At 42.7% G+C, this 26,346-nt stretch overlaps 1 protein-coding gene across 1 annotated transcript in view; it reads left to right on the forward strand.

Moving 5' to 3' along the window:
• dst (dystonin) overlaps positions 1 to 26,346 on the forward strand; it is a 207,487-nt gene that overhangs the window by 38,209 nt on the left and 142,932 nt on the right. The window contains 1 exon segment of the mRNA XM_046357465.1: positions 17,830 to 17,891. Within this exon segment, the coding sequence (XP_046213421.1) occupies positions 17,830 to 17,891 (62 nt within the window).

Below are 26,346 nucleotides of genomic sequence, written 5' to 3' on the forward strand. Positions count from 1 at the left end.
CTCCTCAATGAATAGGGAAGAGGTGTATTCATCCCGGGACACACCCGGGCCCAGGTGTGTCTGCATGGAGAGAGTCTCCTCAATGAATGGTGAAGAGGTGTATTCATCCCGGGACACACCCGGGCCCAGGTGTGTCTGCATGGAGAGAGTCTTCTCCATGAATGAGGAAGAGGTGTATTCATCCCGGGACACACCCGGGCCCAGGTGTGTCTGCATGGAGAGAGTCTCCTCCATGAATGGGGAAGAGGTGTATTCATCCCGGGACACACCCGGGCCCAGGTGTGTCTGCATGGAGAGAGTCTCCTCAATGAATGGGGAAGAGGTGTATTCATCCCGGGACACACCCGGGCCCAGGTGTGTCTGCATGGAGAGAGTCTCCTCAATGAATGGGGAAGAGGTGTATTCATCCCGGGACACACCCGGGCCCAGGTGTGTCTGCATGGAGAGAGTCTCCTCAATGAATGGGGAAGAGGTGTATTCATCCCGGGACACACCCGGGCCCAGGTGTGTCTGCATGGAGAGAGTCTCCTCCATGAATGGGGAAGAGGTGTATTCATCCCGGGACACACCCGGGCCCAGGTGTGTCTGCATGGAGAGAGTCTCCTCAATGAATGGGGAAGAGGTGTATTCATCCCGGGGGACACACCCGGGCCCAGGTGTGTCTGCATGGAGAGAGTCTCCTCAATGAATGGGGAAGAGGTGTATTCATCCCGGGACACACCCGGGCCCAGGTGTGTCTGCATGGAGAGAGTCTCCTCAATGAATGGGGAAGAGGTGTATTCATCCCGGGACACACCCGGGCCCAGGTGTGTCCGCATGGAGAGAGTCTCCTCAATGAATGGGGAAGAGGTGTATTCATCCCGGGACACACCCGGGCCCAGGTGTGTCCCATGTACCTCCCAGCTCTGCCTGCCGACATCCTAATAAGGAAAACAAGAGCAAAGAGAAAGAATACTGCAGACAGAGTGGGAGGGGCGTCACAGGACGGAGACACATACATTTTGTATCCACTATTGTATTCTGTTTTAGCTAGCGATATTCATACAAAATCATTATTTTTCACATAAAAATTCCCCAAAACATTTCTTATAAAAAAAGTAATTGCAGACCCCAGCTTTAAAACCCCTGAACCAGGCTGCTGTGAGGTAAGAAAGGATGTTAATGAAATGGTACAGATAGTAGGGCACACATGACATGGTTTAACTGTCGTCGCTATTTATAGCCGCGCCTATACACTTCTTCTCCACAAGTCACACCAACTGTCCCACCGGATCAACGGCTGTCCAAGTTTTACCAGGCTGCTGGATGTCTGACCAGGGTCATATTCAGTAGGTCACACACACCAGAGCAAAACATTGTGCAACGGAAAATGAAGCTCCTCGTTTCACAGTGATTCACAGTGTTTCAAAGTGTTTACTACCTACTCAACATTAACATGCTCTGCATGGACGACTGACATGAAACTGTTCTTTATTCATTTAACCTTTATTTTGACAGGGAGTTATCCTGATAACAAGGTCCTTTTACAGATGAGCCCTGTAATTGCAAAGATATACACAAACATAGACACATCAATACACTAGAAAAAGCAAAGTGGAGATCCCAAACAACTACAACACACATTACTGGAGAGAGTTGAAGTAAACATGTTGGCGTAAGTTCAAACGGTGGGATATTATGTCATGAAAGTAGTTGTAAGTGAAACCAGTCGAAAGGTCACAGTCCTTCTGTTATTGTCAGTCAGTCATAATGCTCAGCTTCTCTTATCTGTAGTACTTTATGCCTGGCATCAAGCATCGCTGGACAAGCTGGGATTTGTTTGTGAGTCATTCTAAAGTTCACAAAGTTTTGTATCACCGTTGTTAAAGAATAAACACAAGAGGTATAAGATCATATTAAAACGTATATTCTTTTTTTTATTTTACCCTTATTTTACCTGGTAAGTTGACTGAGAACACATAATTTTTTCAGAGGAGAGGAGGGAGGATGAATGATGGCCAAGATGGAATGGGCCAGATTGGGAATTTAGCCAGGACACCGGAGTTAACACCCCTACTCTTACAATAAGTGCCATGGGATCTTTAGTGACCACAGAGAGTCAGGACACCCATTTAGCGTCCCAAGCGAAAGACAGCACCCTACAAATCAATGGTATAATTTAGCAATAAGGCCCGATGAGGTGTGGTATATGGCCAATATACGAATCAAATCAAATCAAATTTTATTTATATAGCCCTTCGTACATCAGCTGATATCTCAAAGTGCTGTACAGAAACCCAGCCTAAAACCCCAAACAGCAAACAATGCAGGTGTAAAAGCACGGTGGCTAGGAAAAACTCCCTAGAAAGGCCAAAACCTAGGAAGAAACCTAGAGAGGAACCGGGCTATGTGGGGTGGCCAGTCCTCTTCTGGATGTGCCGGGTAGAGATTATAACAGAACATGACCAAGATGTTCAAATGTTCATAAATGATCAGCATGGTTGAATAATAGTAAGGCAGAACAGTTGAAACTGGAGCAGCAGCACAGTCAGGTGGACTGGGGACAGCAAGGAGTCATCATGTCAGGTAGTCCTGGGGCACGGTCCTAGGGCTCAGGTCCTCCGAGAGAGAGAAAGAAAGAGAGAATTAGAGAGAGCATATGTGGGGTGGCCAGTCCTCTTCTGGCTGTGCCGGGTGGAGATTATAACAGAACGTGGCCAAGATGTTCAAATGTTCATAAATGATCAGCATGGTTGAATAATAGTAAGGCAGAACAGTTGAAACTGGAGCAGCAGCATGGCCAGGTGGACTGGGGACAGCAAGGAGTCATCATGTCAGGTAGTCCTGGGGCATGGTCCTAGGGCTCAGGTCCTCCGAGAGAGAGAAAGAAAGAGAGAAGGAGAGAATTAGAGAACGCACACTTAGGTTCACACAGGACACCGAATAGGACAGGAGAAGTACTCCAGTTATAACAAACTGACCCTAGCCCCCCGACACATAAACTACTGCAGCATAAATACTGGAGGCTGAGATAGGAGGGGTCAGGAGACACTGTGGCCCCATCCGAGGACACCCCCGGACAGGGCCAAACAGGAAGGATATAACCCCACCCACTTTGCCAAAGCACAGCCCCCACACCACTAGAGGGATATCTTCAACCACCAACTTACCATCCTGAGACAAGGCCGAGTATAGCCCACAAAGATCTCCACCACGGTACAACCCAAGGGGGGGGGGGGGCGCCAACCCAGACAGGCTGACCACAACAGTGAATCAACCCACCCAGGTGACGCACCCCCCCCAGGGACGGCATGAGAGAGCCCCAGCAAGCCAGTGACTCAGCCCCCGTAACAGGGTAAGAGGCAGAGAATCCCAGTGAAAAGAGGGGAACCGGCCAGGCAGAGACAGCAAGGGCGGTCCGTTGCTCCAGAGCCTTTCCGTTCACCTTCCCACTCCTGGGCCAGACTACACTCAATCATATGACCCACTGAAGAGATGAGTCTTCAGTAAAGACTTAAAGGTTGAGACCGAGTTTGCGTCTCTGACATGGGTAGGCAGACCGTTCCATAAAAATGGAGCTCTATAGGAGAAAGCCCTGCCTCCAGCTGTTAGCTTAGAAATTCTAGGGACAATTAGGAGGCCTGCGTCTTGTGACTGTAGCGTACGTGTAGGTATGTACGGCAGGACCAAATCAGAAAGGTAGGTAGGAGCAAGCCCATGTAATGCTTTGTAGGTTAGCAGTAAAACCTTGAAATCAGCCCTTGCTTTGACAGGAAGCCAGTGTAGAGAGGCTAGCACTGGAGTAATATGATCAAATTTTTTGGTTCTAGTCAGGATTCTAGCAGCCGTATTTAGCACTAACTGAAGTTTATTTAGTGCTTTATCCGGGTAGCCGGAAAATAGAGCATTGCAGTAGTCTAACCTAGAAGTGACAAAAGCATGGATTAATTAATTAATTTTTGGACAGAAAGTTTCTGATTTTTGCAATGTTACGTAGATGGAAAAAAGCTGTCCTCAAAATGGTCTTGATATGTTCTTCAAAAGAGAGATCAGGGTCCAGAGTAACGCCGAGGTCCTTCACAGTTTTATTTGAGACGACTGTACAACCATTAAGATTAATTGTCAGATTCAACAGAAGATCTCTTTGTTTCTTGGGACCTAGAACAAGCATCTCTGTTTTGTCCGAGTTCAATAGTAGAAAGTTTGCAGCCATCCACTTCCTTATGTCTGAAACACATGCTTCTAGTGAGGGCAATTTTGGGGCTTCGCCATGTTTCATTGAAATGTACAGCTGTGTGTCATCCGCATAGCAGTGAAAGTTTACATTATGTTTTCGAATAACATCCCCAAGAGGTAAAATATATAGTGAAAACAATAGTGGTCCTAAAACAGAACCTTGAGGAACACCAAAATTTACAGTTGATTTGTCAGAGGACAAACCATTCACAGAGACAAACTGATATCTTTCCGACAGATAAGACCTAAACCAGGCCAGAACATGTCCGTGTAGACCAATTTGGGTTTCCAATCTCTCCAAAAGAATGTGGTGATCGATGGTATCAAAAGCAGCACTAAGGTCTAGGAGCACGAGGACAGATGCAGAGCCTCAGTCCGATGCCATTAAAATGTCATTTACCACCTTCACAAGTGCCGTCTCAGTGCTATGATGGGGTCTAAAACCAGACTGAAGCATTTCGTATACATTGTTTGTCTTCAGGAAGGCTGCGCAACAGCCTTCTCTAAAATTTTTGAGAGGAATGGAAGATTCGATATAGGCCGATAGTTTTTTATATTTTCTCGGTCAAGGTTTGGCTTTTTCAAGAGAGGCTTTATTACTGCCACTTTTAGTGAGTTTGGTACACATCCAGTGGATAGAGAGCCATTTATTATGTTCAACATAGGAGGGCCAAGCACAGGAAGCAGCTCTTTCAGTAGTTTAGTTGGAATAGGGTCCAGTATACAGCTTGAAGGTTTAGAGGCCATGATTATTTTCATCATTGTGTCAAGAGATATAGTACTAAAACACTTGAGCGTCTCTCTTGATCCTAGGTCCTGGCAGAGTTGTGCAGACTCAGGACAACTGAGGTTTGGAGGAATACGCAGGTTTAAAGAGGAGTCCGTAATTTGCTTTCTAATAATCATAATCTTTTCCTCAAAGAAGTTCATGAATTTATCACTGCTAAAGTGAAAGTCATCTTCTCTTGGGGAATGCTGCTTTTTAGTTAGCTTTGCCACAGTATCAAAAAGGAATTTCGGATTGTTCTTATTTTCATCAATTAAGTTAGAAAAATAGGATGATCGAGCAGCAGTAAGGGCTCTTCGGTACTGCACGGTACCATCCTTCCAAGCTAGTCGGAAGACTTCCAGTTTGGTGTGGCGCCATTTCCGTTCCAATTTTCTGGAAGCTTGCTTCAGAGCTCGGGTATTTTCTGTGTACCAGGGAGCTAGTTTCTTATGAGACATTTTTTTAGTTTTTAGGGGTGCAACTGCATCTAGGGTATTGCGCAAGGTTAAATTGAGATCCTCAGTTAGGTGGTTAACGGATTTTTGTCCTCTGGCGTCCTTGGGTAGGCAGAGGGAGTCTGGAAGGGCATCAAGGAATCTTTGTGTTGTCTGTGAATTTATAGCACGACTTTTGATGTTCCTTGGTTGGGGTCTGAGCAGATTATTTGTTGCAATTGCAAACGTAATAAAATGGTGGTCCGATAGTCCATGATAATGAGGAAAAACATTAAGATCCACAACATTTATTCCATGGGACAAAACTAGTTCCAGCGTATGACTGTGACAGTGAGTGGGTCCAGAGACATGTTGGACAAAACCCACTGAGTCGATGATGGCTCCAAAAGCCTTTTGGAGTGGGTCTGTGGACTTTTCCATGTGAATATTAAAGTCACCAAAGATTAGAATATTATCTGCAATGACTACAAGGTCCGATAGGAATTCAGGGAACTCAGTGAGAAACGCTGTATATGGCCCAGGAGGCCTGTAAACAGTAGCTATAAAAAGTGATTGAGTAGGCTGCATAGATTTCATGACTAGAAGCTCAAAAGACGAAAACGTCATTTTTTTTTTGTAAATTGAAATTTGCTATCGTAAATGTTAGCAACGCCTCCGCCTTTGCGGGATGCATGGGGGATATGGTCACTAGTGTAGCCAGGAGGTGAGGCCTCATTTAACACAGTAAATTCATCAGGCTTAAGCCATGTTTCAGTCAGGCCAATCACATCAAGATTATGATCAGTGATTAGTTCATTGACTATAATTGCCTTTGAAGTAAGGGATCTAACATTAAGTAGCCCTATTTTGAGATGTGAGGTATCATGATCTCTTTCAGTAATGACAGGAATGGAGGTGGTCTTTATCCTAGTGAGATTGCTAAGGCGAACACCGCCATGTTTAGTTTTGCCCAACCTAGGTCGAGGCACAGACACGGTCTCAATGGTGATAGCTGAGCTGACTACACTGACTATGCTAGTGGCAGACTCCACTATGCTGGCAGGCTGGTTAACAGCCTGCTGCCTGGCCTGCACCCTACCACAGCCTTGGTATATTGTGCATATACCACAAACCCCGAGGTGCCTTATTGCTATTATAAACTGGTTACCAACATAATTAGAGAAATTAAAATAATAGAGTTGTGGTATTGAATGCTGATTGGCTGACAGCCGTAGTATATCAGACTGTATACAATGGGTATGACAAAACAATTATTTTTACTTCTCTAATTATGTTGATAAACAGTTTATAATAGTAATAAGGCACCTCTGGGGTTTGTGATATATGACCAATATACCAAACCTCCTCGGGCCTTATTGCACCTTACTGCACATGACAAATGACACGTGCAGTTATTGCAATGTTATTCTTCAAATTCCCCTCTGGCATTTGTCACCTCACATGATGTTTCAATGGTTAACCGGTTTAAAGCTACTCCTCTCTTTGGCTTTAGACTCCAAAGAGTAACCTTCCAAGTGGACAGAGAAAGTGTAGCAGATTCATGTAGACTTGTGATACTACAAACATCAACCCAGTCAAGTCAGAGGGCAAGAGCTGTAAGGGCACACATTTAACACATTCCCATGGCCCTGGGTGGACTGTAGCACTTCCAACCATCAACAGTTAAGCATGAAAAACCAAGAGAGGGCCTGGATTCGACACACCCTTGTTTTGTAGGGGGATCCAGACCATGTGTGCTAATGAGTATTTTGGTCTGCCGGTCCTGCAGTGTGTGCTTGTGTTGGAACTTGCACTTGACTGGCTGGATAAACTTCAATGTCGTGGAGAAGGGCTCAAGTAAGGCTCATTAGTTTTACCACCAATGGATAAACCCTTGAATGAGTATGTGTCCAAACTTTTGACTGGTTCTATATAAAGAATAATTGCATGTCAATTTTTAAATAAAAAATAAAAAAGTTTTACCCCCCAATTTTGTGGTATCCAATTGTTAGTAGTTATTATCTTGTCTCATCGCTACAACTCCCGTGCGGGTTCAGGAGAGACGAAGGTTGAGAGCCATTGGAGGAAGGAAACACTGTGCACCTAGTGACCTGGTCAGCTCGCACTGCGCCTGGCCCACCACAGGAGTCACTAGTGCGCAATGAGACAAAGATATCCCTACCAGCCAAACCCTCCCTAACACGGACGACACTAGGCCAATTGTACGTCGCCCCATGGACATCCCGGTTGCGACAGAGCCTGGGCTTGAACCCAGAGTCTCTGGTGATGCCACCCAGGAGGTCCCTACATGTATATTTCAATGGGACTTTCCTGGTTAAAGGGATATTTCGAGATTTTAGTAATGAGGCCCTTTATCTGCTTCCCCAGAGTCAGATTAACATTTGATACCATTTTTATGTCTCAGCATGCTAGCAGACACCCGTAGACCTCCAGTCATTGCACTCGTGCTGCTCAGCAAATTCCTTCTAACTGCATGCAGAGACATGACAATGTAATATAAGAGGGAATTGCAAGGGCTCACGTCAATTTCAATGGGACTTTCTGGTTGAATAATACATTCAAGTCCAACATCACACAGTTTATTGGACATTATAATAGGGTTGTAATAATGTGTTGGTAAGTGCGAGTGATGACTGTGTGCCAGTAAGTTGTGACTGTAGTGTAGTTATCAGCTGATGGTCATAAACAGTGAGATCCTACTACTATAAATGGAGGCTTACTGGATATCCTATCTAAAATATTGACCCCTAGTGGTCTGAATATTGACTTTGATCTCAGGCCCTTCTTATGAACAAGTCTTATAAATGTATATATTCTTTCTACAGCTTATTAGCGTAACCTAATATGTTCCTCCTGTTGATGATGCTTATTATTCATTATGGTTGAACCAAAAGATTACATGTAACAACATATTTTTATGAAATAGTAAACAATTAAATATATATGTGAAATTGAATTAAACAATAATGGATGTTTTACTAATATTATGTACAATATTTAATTATGTTTTCACAAGATAACAATTGCCTAATATATTCAATATGCTATACACTTTTGTTTTTATTTTTTAAGTTTCACTCAATTCATTCTAATTAACTTAATAATTATGACACAGCCCTCACTATTGTCATTGGTTGCACTAATTGCACTGTTTGTCTGCATCACCTGGTAACCAGCATGTATGACATTCCCCTGAAATGATGCCAAAACATTGGTAAATTACCAAATCAATTAGTGGGAATTTAAATATAGCGTGCTTCTCTGTTTATTTTTATAGCATAATGTTTTAGCTGACATCATGTTTATTGTCATGGTAGGAAGCAGGCCTGTGTAGATCACACTGAAATTATCACCTCTGACTTTACTGGGGTGTTCAGCTGTGAAACTAGGACTGGTAATTACAAGCTCCAGACCTGACCAGACCTTTTAATGTGATGGTATAAGTAGACTCTGATTACTCTCTCTCTATTTATATAATATATTATTTTTCACACATTTTGGTAAGTAATATTGTAGTTTGGTGTGTTTTTATGAAGTTAATTTTCACTATTTTAGAGGATTGAAGATTTAGAAGAAGTGATTTGAGTGTAGAACTATGTTCCTCAAGAGGGCACTATTCTCTTTAGATTACCATTCTCGTTGCCTAAGAGAAGTACACACTGTCCACCAGCTACTACTGTATCCCCTCAGTACTACAGTCTCTGTGTGCAATTTCCACTCATGATGTCATGTGAGTACAATACAGATGTATGTTTTCTATGTTTTAATAAACTGCTCCTTATGGTCATTTGATGTTATGGATTTCAAACGTGGGCTCCACGCTGACCTTTTTTATGATGAGCACGTGTGTGGCTAAGTTGAAAAATGTAAGCTCACACAAAGAAATGTAGGAGCACAATGAAATATGTTTGAGGTATTAAAGCTAGAATCCATTTTCCTAGGCGCACTGATGCTCCTAAATTCAAATTCCAGGTCACACAGCAAAGTATTTGGGCGCATATGCAAGTAAAATAGTCACACGTTAGAGCCCTGAATGAGCCCTGGTGGTCAATGATACAGCAAATTCATCCTGTCTCTGGACCTTGAGCAAGGAAGGGTGTTGTTGAGCAGGGAAGGGTGTTGTTGAGCTGGGAAGGGTGTTGTTGAGCTGAGAAGGGTGTTGCTGAGCTGGGAAGGGTGTTGTTGAGCTGGGAAGGGTGTTGTTGAGCTGGGAAGGGTGTTGTTGAGCTGGGAAGGGTGTTGTTGAGCTGGGAAGGGTGTTGTTGAGCTGAGAAGGGTGTTGTTGAGCTGAGAAGGGTGTTGAGCTGAGAAGGTTGTTGTTGAGCTGAGAAGGGTGTTGTTGAGCTGAGAAGGGTGTTGTTGAGCTGGGAAGGGTTTTGTTGAGCTGAGAAGGGTGTTGTTGAGTTGGGAAGGGTGTTGGTGAGCTGGGAAGGGTGTTGTTGAGCTGGGAAGGGTGTTGTTGAGCTGGGAAAGGTGTTGTTGAGCAGGGAAGGGTGTTGCCTTGGACACGCCCTGAAGACCCCATTTGTATTAATGAGTCTCAAGTCTGCTCATGTATTATGCAGTAAGCAGTAAGGCCACTGGGATCACAAATTGCAATGTCCTGAAGGCCAAGCTCTGCTCTACCCAGTGGCAGTTGTGATTTACTTAACAGTTATGGAGAGAGAGGGAACAGGAGATATATGTCCAGTACAGAGAGAGAGGGAGAAGGAGTGATATAGCTGCACTGCAGTCTTGCTGCAGATGAAAGTGTCTGCAACACTACCATGGCTGAGGTGGATTTGAAACACAGTGTTACTGGTTTAACAGGGACACACTGTGACATTTAAACAGATATTGGGAGGAAAGCTGTTTGATATGTTCAATGACTGTCAACCTTTCTGACCTTTCAAAAGCATCCATGCTGAGCATTGGCGTTCTTATGCCATTGCGTTTTATACTAAAGTACAGGGAATTTTGCAGAACCCGCAGATCACCTTGATTTCATTGTTTCATATTCCAAGACAGTATGTATCTGATTCTAGAACAGGTTACCCCCTCTCCATGTAATCTTTTTCATTATATGTAAAAGGAAAAACTGATCAGCACTCCCATTGATGTCATTTGCAACCAGTTTTGTTCCCAGGGTGTGTTCACATGAAAGGGTAGAGGCGGGATGGATATTTTGTCCTCTCTCATGTGCAATTCAAATCGAAGTTTATTTGTCGCGCACACAGATTTGCAGATTTTAACGCAAGTTAAGTGAAATGTTTGTAGCTCCAACACTGCAGTAATTTCTAGCAAAACCTTAAACAAAAAGTAAAAAAATATAAAATAGTTAAGAAATATCAGAATGAGCAATGTCAGAGTATGGAATAAATAAATATATATATATATATATATATATATATATATATATATATATATACAGTGATTGTACAAAGCATTAAGGACACCTTCCTAATATTGAGTTGCACCCTCCCCTTTTGCCCTCAGAACAGCCTCAATTCACTGTATAATGCTGAATAGTCTTGTTGATACATTTCAATGTTAAACAAATTACTTTAAACATGAGCACTACAATTAAAATGGCTGCTGTAGTTGTGTATATTTCCAGCGATGCAAAAACTGATGTCAAGGAAAGTGATACCTGGAGTAAGGTTGTGGGACGAAATGCCCAAAAGCAGATTGTTTTACCAATTTTTATCATGGAGAGAGAAATCTTGACAAAGGAGGTGGTCATAGCCAACCTCATTAAGGAGGAGGAGCCCTATCACCGTCTCATACATGAAATTCATCCAAACCACTTGAGGTCAGTACAGAGAGCATGTGCACTCTGGCATATATACCTTCTCAGTAAGGAAGCAAGGGCAAATCTTCTGATCAGAGGAATAACAGTCAGAGGAAAACATGTTATGTTCAACGAGAATAATCTGTTCAGTTTGAAGTGGCGCCTGGCTGACCAGAACTCTAGTTACAATTAAAGAACTACCTGAATCAACATATTCAGATTCAGACTTCAGATTCAGACTTCAGATTCAGACTTCAGATTCAGAAAACGTTTCATGTCCTCAGAGAGGAAATTCATCTTGCAGCAGTCATAAAACATATCACATCTAAAAATGTCAAATGAATAGCAAAGGATATTTACAAACAAACAACTTGATGATAGTGTTGTGATGATAGTGTTGTGATGATAGTGTTGTGATGATAGTGTTGTGATGATAGTGTTGTGATGATAGTGTTGTGATGATAGTGTTGTGACTGAGTGTCTGGCTAAAGCTGGGTGTAAGGTGGCGGGGAGAGTGATGAGGTGCATGATAAGATACAAGGGTCAACACACAAACTGATACAATGGAGATCATTTGTATATGTTAAAGTAGCACCCATCACTCCCATAACAATGTCGGTAAAGATGGACACTCACTGGATCAAAGTATTTTATGATGGACAAGGTCCTGCGCATAGACAGGACTGGCTGACACAATCCCACACTAGAGGGGGTCAGGAGATGGTAGAGTACAGTCCTACTACACTGGACAACATAAGTTGCATAGAGGAAACTTTTTCACACTAGGTGCAGGACAACAATCCTGTCCCTATGAGTAGGGCAGACGTATCACATATCTCAGCTGTAATGACAGAAAGTGAGACTTGAGATTGAGGAGCATGATTTCTGGGATCCTAAGGACAAAGCCGGAGTGAATGACACATTGGAGTTGGTACCTGGTGAGCCAGAGTCTACTTCAACAATGACCTCTCATTCCAAGAAAAAGAAGAATAAGAGGAAAAATGCTAAACATGAAGCTGGAAAAGTGGCAACTGAGACAAGTGACAATCATAACCCAATAGAAAACTCTGAGGATAATAAGGGACCTCGAAGGCGATGCAACTCTCTGCGGAATACTAAAGAACGCATCCAAACATAAAGGCTGGCTTTCATTCAAACAATCCGGAATCAACAAACACCCAAACGGACCAGGGTACCAAGCTCCCCATCAGAGTCTGGAGTTAGGTCACCTGCAGACAAAAAACGGCTGATATGGAGGATGTCATTCTGGGAGAAGTGGGAAAAAATATCCAGAACAAAATCATTGATGAATGGTAGAACGTGAATGTTTGAAATAATCTATATTTGAGTAGCCTATATTTTCTGGTTCAGAGAAAGACATTCTGTGTATGTGAGCATAACCTCTGTCGCTAACAAGGCTTTTCAAACGAATGAGCAATCTGCAGATAATACCATTTTAATACATGTCCCAAACAAAACCCGCCTTCGAGACAGAAAATCAGTTCCCTTAATCCAGCTATTAGAAAACCTTGTACCATGAAACTTGTCAAACCGGTAATCAGGCTAAAATGCTCTGGGACCCTCATTCCAAGCCTAGGTGAATATTAGGAGATCACCTAAATATTCGTAGCATTATTTCTAAGAGTGAACAAGTAAAACATTTAATGAATGACTCTAATCTTGATTTTTTTTTCTGTTTCTCTGAGACATGGCTGTCAAGCGTGTGCGTACTTCTGGTGTAGTCAGGTGCAGGAGAGCAGAGAATTGTGAACAGGCGCACACTTTATTACTGCAGGGGAAAGATTACAGACGGACGCAGCTGCGTCAAAAACCTCCAGCCAACAAGGCAAAGTGTATAGCGGGCACAAACAGTCACACAACATGAATGTTTAACAATTCATACAGGCTTTGTGAAATAAAACGGAAATAACGAACGCCACCCTGGCGCGTTACAAAACATGTAACACACAAACAATATCACACAAAGACATGAGGGGGAACAGAGGAATAAATACATGCAGTGTAATTGGGGAATGTAAAACAGGTGTGCAAAACAAGACAAAACAAATGGATAATCGAAGAATGGAGCGGCGATGGCTAGAAAGCCGCTGACGTCAACCGGCGAACGCCGCCCGAACAATGAAAGGAGCCGTCTTCGGCGGAAGTCGTGACAATGGCTGAAGAAATATTTTCCTATTTCTGCTTTAATGTCTCTGGATATTCAGGGGAAAGGGTAGAGTGGGTGGATTGCTTATGTACATGAAAGATAACTTTAAATGCAATCATATCATAAACATGCCAATGACCTTGAATGTATGGGGCTGAATGTCTTCCTCTCCCCTCATATGTCTCTCACTGTTATTGGATTATATCGACCACCAACTTCTGATATCTCCTTTTATGACCATCTAAATACCATGCTTAAAGAATTTGATCATAAGAAGGAGATAATCTTCATGGGTGATTTCAATATAAAGTGGCAAAACATAACTTGCAGGAAAAAGCTCAAAGAGATCACAGACTATTTCAACCTGACTCAAATAATACAAGGTCCAAGCAGAGTAACACAGTCATCCCAGACTCAAACTGATCCGGTGTTTACTAACAGACCTGATCGATAAACTAAGTCCATTAACTTACTAACTGGCATATCTGACCACAATGTTCCATTGGTGGTTAGAAAGATCACTAAAAAGAGATTTAGGAACCATATTAATGTAACTACGATGCAGCTGTAAGTCATATTGATTGATCTGATCTGTTAAGCAATGAAGGCCCCGAGTCTGGATACAGAACATCTCTGTCAGCTATTGACAAAGTGGATACCTGTTTTACCAGGAAATGTCAACGTAAGCCAAGATGGAAAAACTCTCTATCATGGCTCAACGTGGACGTCTGGAGGCAGATGAGAGGATCAGATTCGGCTGTTTTTAGTCTTTGCAATGCTGTAATAAAGTGCAAAGCTGTCATCAAGTCAAAGGGTGGCTACTTTGAAGAATCTCAAATATAAAATATATTTTGATTTATTTAACACGTTTTGGTTACTACATGATTCCATAGGTGTTATTTAATAGTTGTGATGTCTTCACTATTAAACTACAATATAGAAAATAGTAAAAAATAAATAATGTTGTGGCCAACATACCAATCCTCCTTGGGCCTTATTGCTTAAATGACTAATGACACGTCAGTTATTGCAATGTTATTCTTCAAATTGGGTAGGGTAGCCTAGTGGTTAGAGCGTTGGACTAGTAACCGAAAGGTTGCAAGTTCAAATCCCAGAGCTGACAAAGTACAAATCTGTTGTTCTGCCCCTGAACAGGCAGTTAACCCACTGTTTCTAGGCCTTCATTGAAAATAAGAATTTGTTCTTAACTGACTTGCCTAGTAAAATAAAGGTAAAAAATAAAAAAATTCTCCTCTTGCATTTTGTCACATCACATGATGTTTCAATAGTTAACCGGTTTAAAGCTACTCCTCTCTGGCTTTAGACTCCAAAGAGTAACCTTCCAAGTGGACAGAGAAAGTGTAACAGATTCATGTAGACTTGTGATACTACAAACATCAACCCAGTCAAGTCAGAGGGCAAGAGCTGTAAGGGAACACATTTAACACATTCCCATGGCCCTGGGTGGACTGTAGCACTTCCAACCATCAACAGTTAAGCATGAAAAACCAAGAGAGGGCCTGGATTCGACACACCCTTGTTTTGTAGGGGGATCCAGACCATGTGTGCTAATGAGTATTTTGGTCTGCCGGTCCTGCAGTGTGTGCTTGTGTTGGAACTTGCACTTGACTGGCTGGATAAACTTCAATGTCGTGGAGAAGGGCTCAAGTAAGGCTCATTAGTTTTACCACCAATGGATAAACCCCTGAATGAGTAAGCGTGTCCAAATCTTTGACTGGTTCTGTGTGTAGTTGATTTTATTCAAACACATAGGCTGTGTCTGTCTATAAATGTAAAAAATAAATGTAAACATTTAGACGAATTAGTCGAAAGAACAGAACGACTCTCGGTCGACCAAGATTTCTTTGAGGGGGACAGCCTTAATTCTCCCATATGTTCTGTGTTCTGTCCGCTAAAATGTGGAGCAATTCCCAGTCCCAGACTCCCAGACTCCCAGCCCAGTAGTGAATCCTCTGCAGCTTTACACACATAGTATTTATAGATGAACCACATGGAATTGTCCTCTGAGACACACTGACAGTGGCAGCACCATTGAGACACCTCTGTATTAAGGAAAGGCCTATATGAATAATCACCCATCAGTATTTGTCTCTGAACTGACCAATGTACCTCATGCCATTGCCTGTGTTTTGTATGCTAATTTTGACATCATATTTTATGCAGCCTTAAGTAAAGGGTGTGGTTGTTTTGATTTCAGTTGGTGTTGTGTTTTTTTTCCCAACGAGCGCAAGTGAGTGTGCTAAATGTGTTTTATGAAACAGTAATTGATACTGTTGTGGGCGGTGCACTGTAGGATGTGCTGTATGTGTGGAAATGCAGACTAATCATTTGTATGCAGACTTCTTTGATTCAGAGGGGTTGGGTTAAATGCATATTGAATCTTTAATTGTTATATCTATTCCTATGTTCTACTGCAATGATGCCCCTTCCCATTTCAGGTTAAAGTGTCATCTGAAAAAAATGGTTTCTAAGCAGACAAATACCTTTGCTCCTTTTCTTAAGGAGCATTATTAGCAGGGGTGGAACTTTGGTTTTAGAAGTGGGGGGGCATAACTTTTTGGATATATTTTTGTTAAATATCCAGTTGGATAAAAACTTCAAACAGCCTACCCGACCGCTCAGAGACATTAGACATCCACATTGTCCCGAAGCTCATTGTTGCCTTGTTTTGTATCACATTCCAATGGTAAAACTGGGGGGGACAAGAAAGCAATTTCAGAATGCCCAGTGAAAGTTCCTTATTAGTTAGTTCCTCAAATGCATTTGTGCTGTGGCCTTAAGTAAACATGAACCATATAAGAAGATCACTGAGTTGTGTTGGAAAACCTGACAGAACTCGTTCTGGATGCTTGACGAAAAGTGGAGTAACTGCAGGCTGCCCCAGAGGCAGACAGGAGGAGTCAGTTGCTGCTCCTTCAGTAACGCTGGTAGCTCACACACATCCCTCTGCCAGGACCATGATACACTCTCTCCAGAGTCCCCGGGAGCTAACAATGGCTAAGGAGATATGGCACCTGCTGGGGAGTGAGGGGGAGCTCAGAGCTCACCTGGTGACGTTGATGTGCTGCATGGGTCAGTATCATGTGTCTTTCTGCTTTGCTTCCCTCCAATCCTCTTCCGGGTTCAGAAGATTGGGAATTTCAATTGCTGACTGAGCGTTTAAGCTTGCCCTAGTTTCTCATTTACAGGGGGATCTTTAAACCTCCCAAAGCTAAATCCTGTTGTGTTATAATGCTGTTGTAAATGGACTAGCTTCTCTTTTTCATGTTGGTTCCAAAGTCCAAGAAGATGCAGATTGTGTGGGGTTGTTGTTGTTTTTAAAGCTGAGACAGAGGCTTTGTTAAATGTGAAGTTTATAATGTCATGTTTTTAATGTGATTTACTGGGCTCGTGATTGGTATCAAAGTATGCCTATGAGGGCTTGTAGCAGATGGACCTTTAGGCAGAGAGATAAAACAGGACAGACAGACTTCTGGCCTGAATCCTGAATCCCACACTGCAGCCTTCTCTCTGTCTTTCTGTGTGAGACAGGTAATAGTAAGTATGGAGGGTCTCTCCCCAAGCTGTGTGTCTCAGGACCAGTAGCCTACCGTCCATGTGCAGTGTTGCAGTACAGTAATGGATTTTGTTAGGCTAATGATACAGAAATATTAGATAGGTATTTTCTCTATGTTGTTAGATTCTCAGAGCAAATGTTTTTGTCTGTGTAGCATAGCTGGTGAAAGTTTTTGTCTTGACAGCCTACAATTGAGCCTTTATCTTTCCATTTTCTATCCCAGAGAGACTGATGTCTGTTAGAGGCTGCATGTGGAAGTGGCCAGTCTGGATGTCATGGATACAAGAAACACAAAATAATGTGGTTGACAGTGTACAATAGTGAATCATAAGTAATGGAAGCTTGGCCTCATGCATAGAAGTTACTTCTTTTCAATTACGCTTCCAAAAATATGAATCTCTCTGGAAACTTCTGGGAATGAACCCACTTGTAAGTAAGACCCCAGGAAGAGTAGCTGCTGCTTCTTCAACAGCTAATGGGGATCCAAAGAAAAATCCTAATACAATCATATGTACACAGTGGTTGGATATTGATAAGAGCATATATATTGACAAGAGGAATGAAGGACTCATTCATGAAGGGCTCATTCAATAACTGTAGAGTTCTATAGTAAATCACACATACCATGTCACAATTCTGCTTGTCATGCAAATAACCATTTCCTGTGTGTGTGTGTGTGTGTGTGTGTGTGTGTGTGTGTGGGGGGACAGGTATGTGGTAATGACTGGAACGGTATTGTATAAATCAAACACATGGTTAGCTCCGTTCCAGACATTATTATGAGCCTTTCTCCCCTCAGCATTCTCATGTGATGTACTGTATGTACGTATGTAAAGTACCTTCCTAAATTTATTTTTGTGTGTGTCTTTTCCTCAGATGAAAGAGACAGAGTGCAGAAAAAGACTTTTACAAAATGGATAAACCAACATCTCCTGAAGGTAAGAATTTAATGTCCACAGAGCCTCTTTTAGAAATACATTCTTAGAAAAATAGGTGCTATCTATAACCTAGAAGGGTTTTTCAGCTGTCCCCATAGGAGAACCCTTTTTGGTTCCAGGAAAAACACTTTTTGGTTCCAGGTGATAGAAACATTTTGGGTTCCATGTAGAATCCTCTGTGGAAAGGGTTCTACATGGTTCCAAGTAGAACCATTTTGGGTAGGGTTCTACATGGATCCCAAAAGGATTGTACAACCTGGAACCAAAAAGTGTTTTACCAGAAGCAAAAAGGATTCTCCTAAATGCAGGTATTTCCAAACTGGGTGGGGGTACGCGCAATGCCGTGGGGGGTACACCAAATAAAAATATAATTCACAATTACACGTTTTCAAACGGGGCTATACATTTGGGTGAGTTTTTTTCTCTCGCCTGAGTAGCCTCGTTTCACTGCCAAAAATAAAATGAAACCATATTGTGTTCAGCGACATAACAACACCATGTCAAATATAGGTTGCCTCGTCAAATAATTAACATCCAATCACATTAACCGTTACTCTCTCACGGGAAACCTTCACTCTTGCACAGACATTTAGAAACAAAACATGATAATTTGAAAAATAAGCCACAGGAGTTTTTTGAGAGAGAATAAAGACGACTTTCGAGTAGTAAGACGTATTAAAGAAACAGATACCATTAATAAGAAGGGTCTAGAAGTGTCTTATATGGTGAGCTACCGAGTGGCTAGGAAAAGGCACTATTGTGGATGACTTAGTTCTTCCTGCTGCCACCGATATGGCTGGGACAATACTGGGGGAAAAGGCCAAAAAAACAATACAGACTTCATCAAACAACACCGTTTCACGACGCATCAGTGACATGGCAGGAGATGTTTTTAAACAATTACTGCTTCGTATTCAATCCAGTGATTTATATGCATTACAGCTGGATGAGTCAACAGACGTGGCGGGCCTGGTACAGCTCCTGGTATATGTCCCTTACGTTTATGGGGGGTCAATTAAGGAAGACATCCTCTTCTGCAAACCATTGGAAACCAGGACATGAGAGGATATTTTTTAAGTACTGGACAGCTTTGTGACATCAAATGGACTTTGGTGGTCAAGATGTGTTTATCTGTACTGATCGCGCAAAAGCCATGACAGGGAGACAAAGTGGAGTGGTAACGCGCGTGCAAGCAGTTGCTCCCGACGCCTTTTGGGTACACTGCCGCATCCACCGAGAGGCTCTTACTGCCAATGGCATGCCTGACAACTTGAAAGAAGTTTTGGACACTACAGTGAAAATGGTTAACTTTGTTAATGCAAGGCCCCTGAACACTCATGTATTTTCTGCATTATGCAATGATATGGGCAGCGACCATGTACCGCTTTTACAACCTACAGAAGTGTGCTGGGTATCAAGGGGGAAAGTATTGACACATAAAAATACAAAAATGAGAGACAAACTTAAGGTTTTCTTTATTGACCATCATTTTCATGTGTCTCACACTACTGGCCTATCAGGGCGATGTTTTTTCTCACCTGAATGATCTGAATCTTGGATTACAGGGATTCTCTGCAACGAAATTCAATGTGCAGGACAAAATTGAGGCTATGATTAAGAAGTTGGAGCTCTTTTCTGTCTTCATTAACAAGAACAACACATCTTTCCATCATTGTATGATATTTTGTGTGCAAATGAACTCAAGCTTACGGACAATGTCAAATGTTATATAGCGAAGCACCTATGTGAGTTGGGTGTGCAATTACGCAGGTACTTTTCAGAAATGGACAACACAAACAACTGGATTCGTTATCCCTTTCATGCCCTGCCTCCTGTCCACTTACTGATATCTGAACAAGAGAGCCTCATCGAAATTGCAACAAGCGGTTCTGTGAAAATAGAATTTAATCAGAAGCCACTGCCAGATTTCTGGATAGGGCTGCGCTCAGAGTTTCTTGCCTTGGCAAATCACACTGGTAAGACACTGATGCCCTTTGCAACCACGTACTTATGTGAGAGTGGATTCCCGGCCGTCACTAGCATGAAAACTAAATACAGGCACAGACTGTGTCCGGAAAATGATTTAAGACTGAGACTCTCTCCAATACAACCCAACATTGCAGAGTTATGTGCATCCTTTCAAGCACACCCTTCTCATTAACCTGTGGTGAGTTTCTCACAATTTTTTATATAAGATGGCAAAATAAATAATGAGCAAAATTATTGATTATTATTATATTATTATTTGTGCCCTGGTTCTATAAGAGCTTTTTGTCACTTCCCACGAGCCGGGATCTAACAAAAACTCACACTCATTCTTACATTTAATAAATGTATTGTATATGACCTACGATTAAGATTATCCTACCAACGGGACATGTAACATGTTATGTTTCACCGAGACGTGGCTGAACAAAGATACGGATAATATAGAGTTAGCGGGATTTCCATGCACCAGCAGAACAGAGATGCGTATCTCATGATATACTGTAGACCACACTATCTACCATGAGAGGTTTCATCTGTATTATTCGTAGCCGTCTATTTACCACCACAAAGCAAAGCTGGCACTAAGACCGCTCTCAACCAACTTTATAAGGCCATAAGCAAAGAAGAAAATGCTCACCCAGAAGCGGTGCTCCTAGTGGCCAGGGACTTTAATGCAGGCAAACTTAAATCAGTTTACCAAATTTTTACCAGTATGTCACATGTGCAACCAGGGGAAAAACAAACCCTAGACCACCTCTACTCTACACACAGAGATGCATACAAAGCTCTCCCCCGCCCTCCATTTGGCAAATCTCGTGACCAGATATGTTCCTGGATTCATCCAAAGGCATTGCGGAATACACCAGCTCAGTCATCGGCTTCATCAAAAGTGCATTGATGAAATCATCCCCACAGTGACTGTACATAGATATCCAACCAGAAGCCATGGATTACAGGCAACAGCCGCATCGAGCTAAAGGCTAGAGCTTCCACTTCAAGGAGCGGGAGACTAATCCGGACGCTTATAAGAAATCCAGCTATGCCCTCAGACGAACCATCAAACAAGCAAAGCGTCAATACAGGATTAAGATTGAATCCTACTACAGTGGCTCTGACACTCATCCGATGTGGCAGGGCTTGAGAACTATTACGGACTACAATGGGAAACCCAGACCCAAGCTGCCCAGTGACGCGAGCCTACCAGACGAGCTAAATGCCTTTTCTGTTCGCTTCGAGGCAAGCAACACTGAAGCAAACTCAGTACCTCTTTGCTTGACATCATGGGAAAATCAAAATAAATCAGCCAAGACCTCAGAAAAAGATTTGTAGACCTCCACAAGTCTGGTTCATCCTTGGGAGCAATTGCCAAACGCCTGAAGGTACCACGTTCATCTGTACAAACAATAGTACACAAGTATAAACACCATGGGACCATGTAGCCATCATATAGACTGTATGATAACGCTCTCGGTAGCCGATGTGAACAAAACCTTTAAACAGGCCAACATTCACAAAGCCGATGGGCCAGACGGATTATCAGGATGTGTACTCAAAGCATGCGTAGACCAACTGTCAAGTGTCTTCACTGACATTTTCAACTTCCTCCTGACCAAGTCTAATACCTACATATTTCAAGCAGACCACCATAGTCCCTATGCCCAAGGAAGTGAAGGTAACCTGCCTAAATGATTACCGCCCCATGGCACTCACGTTGGTAGCCATGAAGTGCTTTGAAAGGCTGGTCATGGCTCACATCAACAGCATCCTAGACCCACTCCAATTCGCATACTGCCCCAACAGATCCACAGATGACGCAATCTCAATCGCACTCCACACTGCCCGTTCTCACCTGGACAAAAGGAACACCTATGTGAGAATGCTGTTCATTGACTACAGCTCAGCGTTCAACACCATAGTGCCCATGAAGCTCATCACTAAGCTAAGGACTCTGGGACTAAACACCTCCCTCTGCAACTGGATCCTGAACTTCCTGATGGGCCACCCCCAGGTGGTAAGAGTAGGCAACAACACGTCTGCCACACTGATCCTTAACAGTGTGGCCCCTCAGGGGTCTGTATTTAGTCTCCTCCTGTATTCCCTGTTCACCCATGACTGCGTGGCCAAACACGACTCTAACACCATCATTAAGTTTGCTGACAACACAACAGTGGTTGATCACCGACAGCGATGAGACGGCCTATAGGGAGGAGGTCAGAGAACTGGCAGTGTGGTGCCAGGACAATAACCTCTCCCTCAATGTGAGCAAGACTAAGGAGCTGATCCGACTACAGGAAAATGCAGGCCGAACAGGCCCCGATTAACATCGACGGGGCTGTAGTGGAGTGGATTGAGAGTTTCAAGTTCCTTGGTGTCCACATCACCAACAAATGATCATGGTCCAAACATACCAAGGCACTCATGAAGAAGGCACAACAAAACCTTTTCCCCCTCAGAGACTGAAAATATTTGTCATGGGTGCCCAGATCCTCAAAAGGTTCTACTGCTGCACCATCGAGAGCATCCTGACCGGTTGCATCACCGCCAGGTATGGCAACAGCTCGGCATCTGACCGTAAGGCGCTACAGAGGGTAGTGCGAATGGCCCAGTACATCACCGGGGCCAAGCTTCCTGCCATCCAGGACCTATGTAATAGACGTTGTTAGAGAAAAGCCTATAAAATTGTCAGAGACTCATGTCAACCAAGTTATAGACTGTTTTCTCTGCTACCACTTGGCAAGTGGTACCGGAGCGCCAAGTCTAGGTCCAAAATTCTCCTCAACAGCTTCTACCCCCAAGCCATAAGACTGCTGAACAATTCATAAAATCGTTACCAGATAATTTACATTGACCCCCCCCCCTCCTTTTGTTACACTGCTGCTACTCGCTGTTTGTTTGTTACCTATGCATAGTCACTTCACCCCCACCTACATGTACAGATTACCTCAACTAGCCTGTAACCCTGCCCACTGACTTGGTACCGGTGGCCCCTGTATTTAGCCTCGTTATTGTTATTCTTATTGTGTTACTTTTCATTATTACCTTTTATTTTAGTCTACTTGGTAAATATTTTCTTATTCTTGAACTGCACTGTTGGTTAAGGGCTTGTAAGTAAGCATTTCACAGTAAAGTCTACACTTGTATTCGGCGCATGTGACAAATCTAGTTTGATTTGATTTGTATAGTGTGTGTGTGGCAGGCTTACAATGATGGCAGAAAACAACATTTGAGAGCGCGCTGACCCTGGTGCTAGAGGGGGTAGGCAGCTGGAGGTTGAATGTTTGAAGTAGTACGGGACTATAAAAGGTTTGTTACCGCTGTCCAATGGGGGACAGCCGAAGATCCCTTTTGGAACCTTTTTTTCTAAGGGTGATTTTGATTCATCTTTCCTTTTATTTGATTGGGGAGTCTTTATTTGGCCTGCCATATCAATAATCTAATAAGAGATTTAATGTAATACGAGAGACAATGTTAGAACTTTGTTTTAATATTGTGGCCTGCACCAGTCTTAAAGGAAAAATCCACTCAAAAACTACATGTTGGTATTTTGTTTCATTAGTCCACTGTTAATATTGTCCAAAAATGTTTTGCATGTCAGCAGTCAAGTTTTCAAGACATTGGATTTTCATGAAGATGATGGACATCATGATGATGTGGCAAGTGACACTTTGCTTCTTGCAAGTCCAATACCAACATATAGTTTTTAAATGGCTTCTTCCTTTCATCCAATTCATCACATGTACAGTGTTAGCTAGGTTCAGTCTAGGCATGGAGATGAATCTGTTTTGCTTTTCCCATGGCAGTAGGACTCTTGTTGTGTATGAATCCGGTCCCGTGGGTAGATGATTTCTCACATACCTCACTGCCTAATTATCGTATTGTCCATCCACTTCTCTGTCATCACCTTTCAGCCATTCTGTGTCGAAATGGTTACTGTTTCTACAACACACAGGAGTGATGGTATGATGGTAATGATAATAGAACGACAGGCTGTTTCATGTTTTAGCCCTGTCAGTTTCCATGAAGATTAAATATACTGTGTAATTACCCGATGCAGGGAATAATCCATTAAAGACCGGCGTTTATCCTCAGCCAACTTATTGCCACTACTGATGACAGATCTAGAGTCGAGATGCCAATCGGAGATGGTTGTTGCTAGCTTGTCAGAGTTTGTCCTGCCTACATGTCTTCCACCCATCTCATGGTGCAGTGTACATGTACTGAGTCGTTTTTGTTTACTCAGCAGGAATCTAAATGACTCTGGTTCATTTGCTGTGGAATTAGGGAACACCTAGTCATGTAGGCAGAGCAACAAGTGTCTGCATGCACTGTCTGTCTTCACAATACATTTCCCACTTTCCCATATGAGCAGGCATGAAATATTTCAAGGCAATTTGTTATTATGCATGAAAATCCATGCCTGTTTATTGTGTAATGTGCTTAGGGAGCAAGTTATAATCCTGTTTTCGTCACATATTCAATTGATTTAGCCTGCTTGATTTGGTCGAAGGAAAAGGTGTTGTAAACCCCCGAAGCTAACAAAGTGCACCGTATAATTGGTGCCTTTCCATATGTTGCTATGTGCATAATAGCAAAGTTATGCAGCATATTGGGATAGAGAACAATGTGGTGGAGGCAGCAGCAGCAGAGACGAGGAAACAGCCCTTGCCTTAGCCTAATTGTCTAAGATAATTGAGGAGAGAGGAAAGTCCAACTTAATTAGGTCCTATAATCAATAGCCTTTCAGTTAAATGTGCCTGGCTTTATAAATCATCCATACATATCTACAGAAATAAGACAGATCTTGCTTCTGTTGTCTGTTTGAGTGTTTGTTTAATTAATAGCCTGCTGATTCTGTGAGCACCAAGCCTCATGCAACGGCAAAATGTCAGATAAAGCAAATTCACAGATTTGGCTGTTTTTAACCGTCGCTGTGCTGTAATAAAGGCTTTATATGTTATTATTTTTTCCGTTACAACAGACTCTCCGGTACACTTATTTATTTAGCGTTGTTTACACTGTTACAAATGGTCAGAAAAAATAATAATATTGTAATCTAACAGCAACTGTTTGGCACACATAATACACATGCAATGCTTGCTCATATACCCTCCTTTTTCTGGATCTCCAGTAGTTTCCCCCACTAAGTCTTCCACAGATCTGACTTCCCCTTTACCTCCTGAGCAACCAGTAAACATTCTCCTAAGAAGCCTCCACTGCTGGGAATACAGATATGCATATTTTGGTCACAGTTAGCTTTAAAAAAAATGTAGGGCGTGGATCACAAAACAAGTCCGTATCTGGTGTGACCGCCATTTGCTTCATTCAGCGCGACACATCTTCTTCGCATAGACTTGATCACGCTGTTGATTGTGACCTGTGGCGAAGTGGTCTAAGGCACTACATTTTAGTGCTCGAGGCTTCACTACAGCTCCTGTTTAGATTCCAGGCTGTATCACAACCGGCCGTGATTAGTGGCGCACAATTGGCCCAGAGTCGCCCGGGTTAGGGTTTGGCCGGGGTAGGCTGACATTGTAAAAAATATTTTTTTCTTAACTGACTTGCCCAGTTAAATAAAATTACAAATAAATAATAATAATTTTAAAAAATATATTTGTTCCACTCTTCTTCAGTGGCTGTGTGAAGTTGCTGGATATTGGCAGGAATTGGAACATGCTGTCATTTAAAATGACAACATTGTGTTCAAAAGTTAAGTACAATGATATACAAACAATATAACTGTGCCTGTTAGCAGGGGTTATGTGGTGGAGATGAGAGGGGTCTGGCACCTAGTCTCCGTAAAAGCTGGTCACCGGGCAGCCGGGGGATTTCACAGGCCTGGTGGTATCCAGGACAGGAAGAAAGGGAGATTGGCCTACTGGGAGGAGAAAGCCTAGGACTGGTCTGGAGTTGTTGAGTATGGGGCAGGATGAAGTGCTTTGAGGGCCATGGATATGTGGCATAGCCATGTGCTCCCTCTGTTATTCAGAGGCTCTAGTGTCTGAAGGGGAACCTGATTGGAATTATTTTGATAAAGCCTTTGCTGTTGTGTCTTAGAGAGAAATGTTAAGACCATATAACCCTGATTCCCAGCCTCTTTGCAGCATGTCAGTCACAGTCAGTGGAGCTTTTTGGCTTCTTGTCTTTGTCCGGTCTTCTCCTTTTCGTGTAACTATATCATCAACTCAGCACGGTGCTACCATTGCCGTTACAAGCCTTTTGTGAAGAAAGACAGACAAGCCCCTGTTAGTCAGGTTTTCTGAAACAGGTTATGGATAACTCAAAAGGTCAGCACGTGTTAAAATAAGCACATGGAGAGGTGTGGCTTTTCTTTGATTTTGACAGAGTGGAAGTATATAAGAGGCTCAGATTGAATGGGAAGAGGGAGGGGCAGCTGCTCTGTATGCAGGAAGGATAGTAGTATCATGGTTTTACCCCAACTTTAATCCAGAGCACATTCAAAGGTTGA

Source organism: Oncorhynchus gorbuscha, linkage group LG07 (assembly GCF_021184085.1).
Source record: "Oncorhynchus gorbuscha isolate QuinsamMale2020 ecotype Even-year linkage group LG07, OgorEven_v1.0, whole genome shotgun sequence".
NCBI classification, from domain to species: Eukaryota; Metazoa; Chordata; class Actinopteri; order Salmoniformes; family Salmonidae; genus Oncorhynchus; species Oncorhynchus gorbuscha.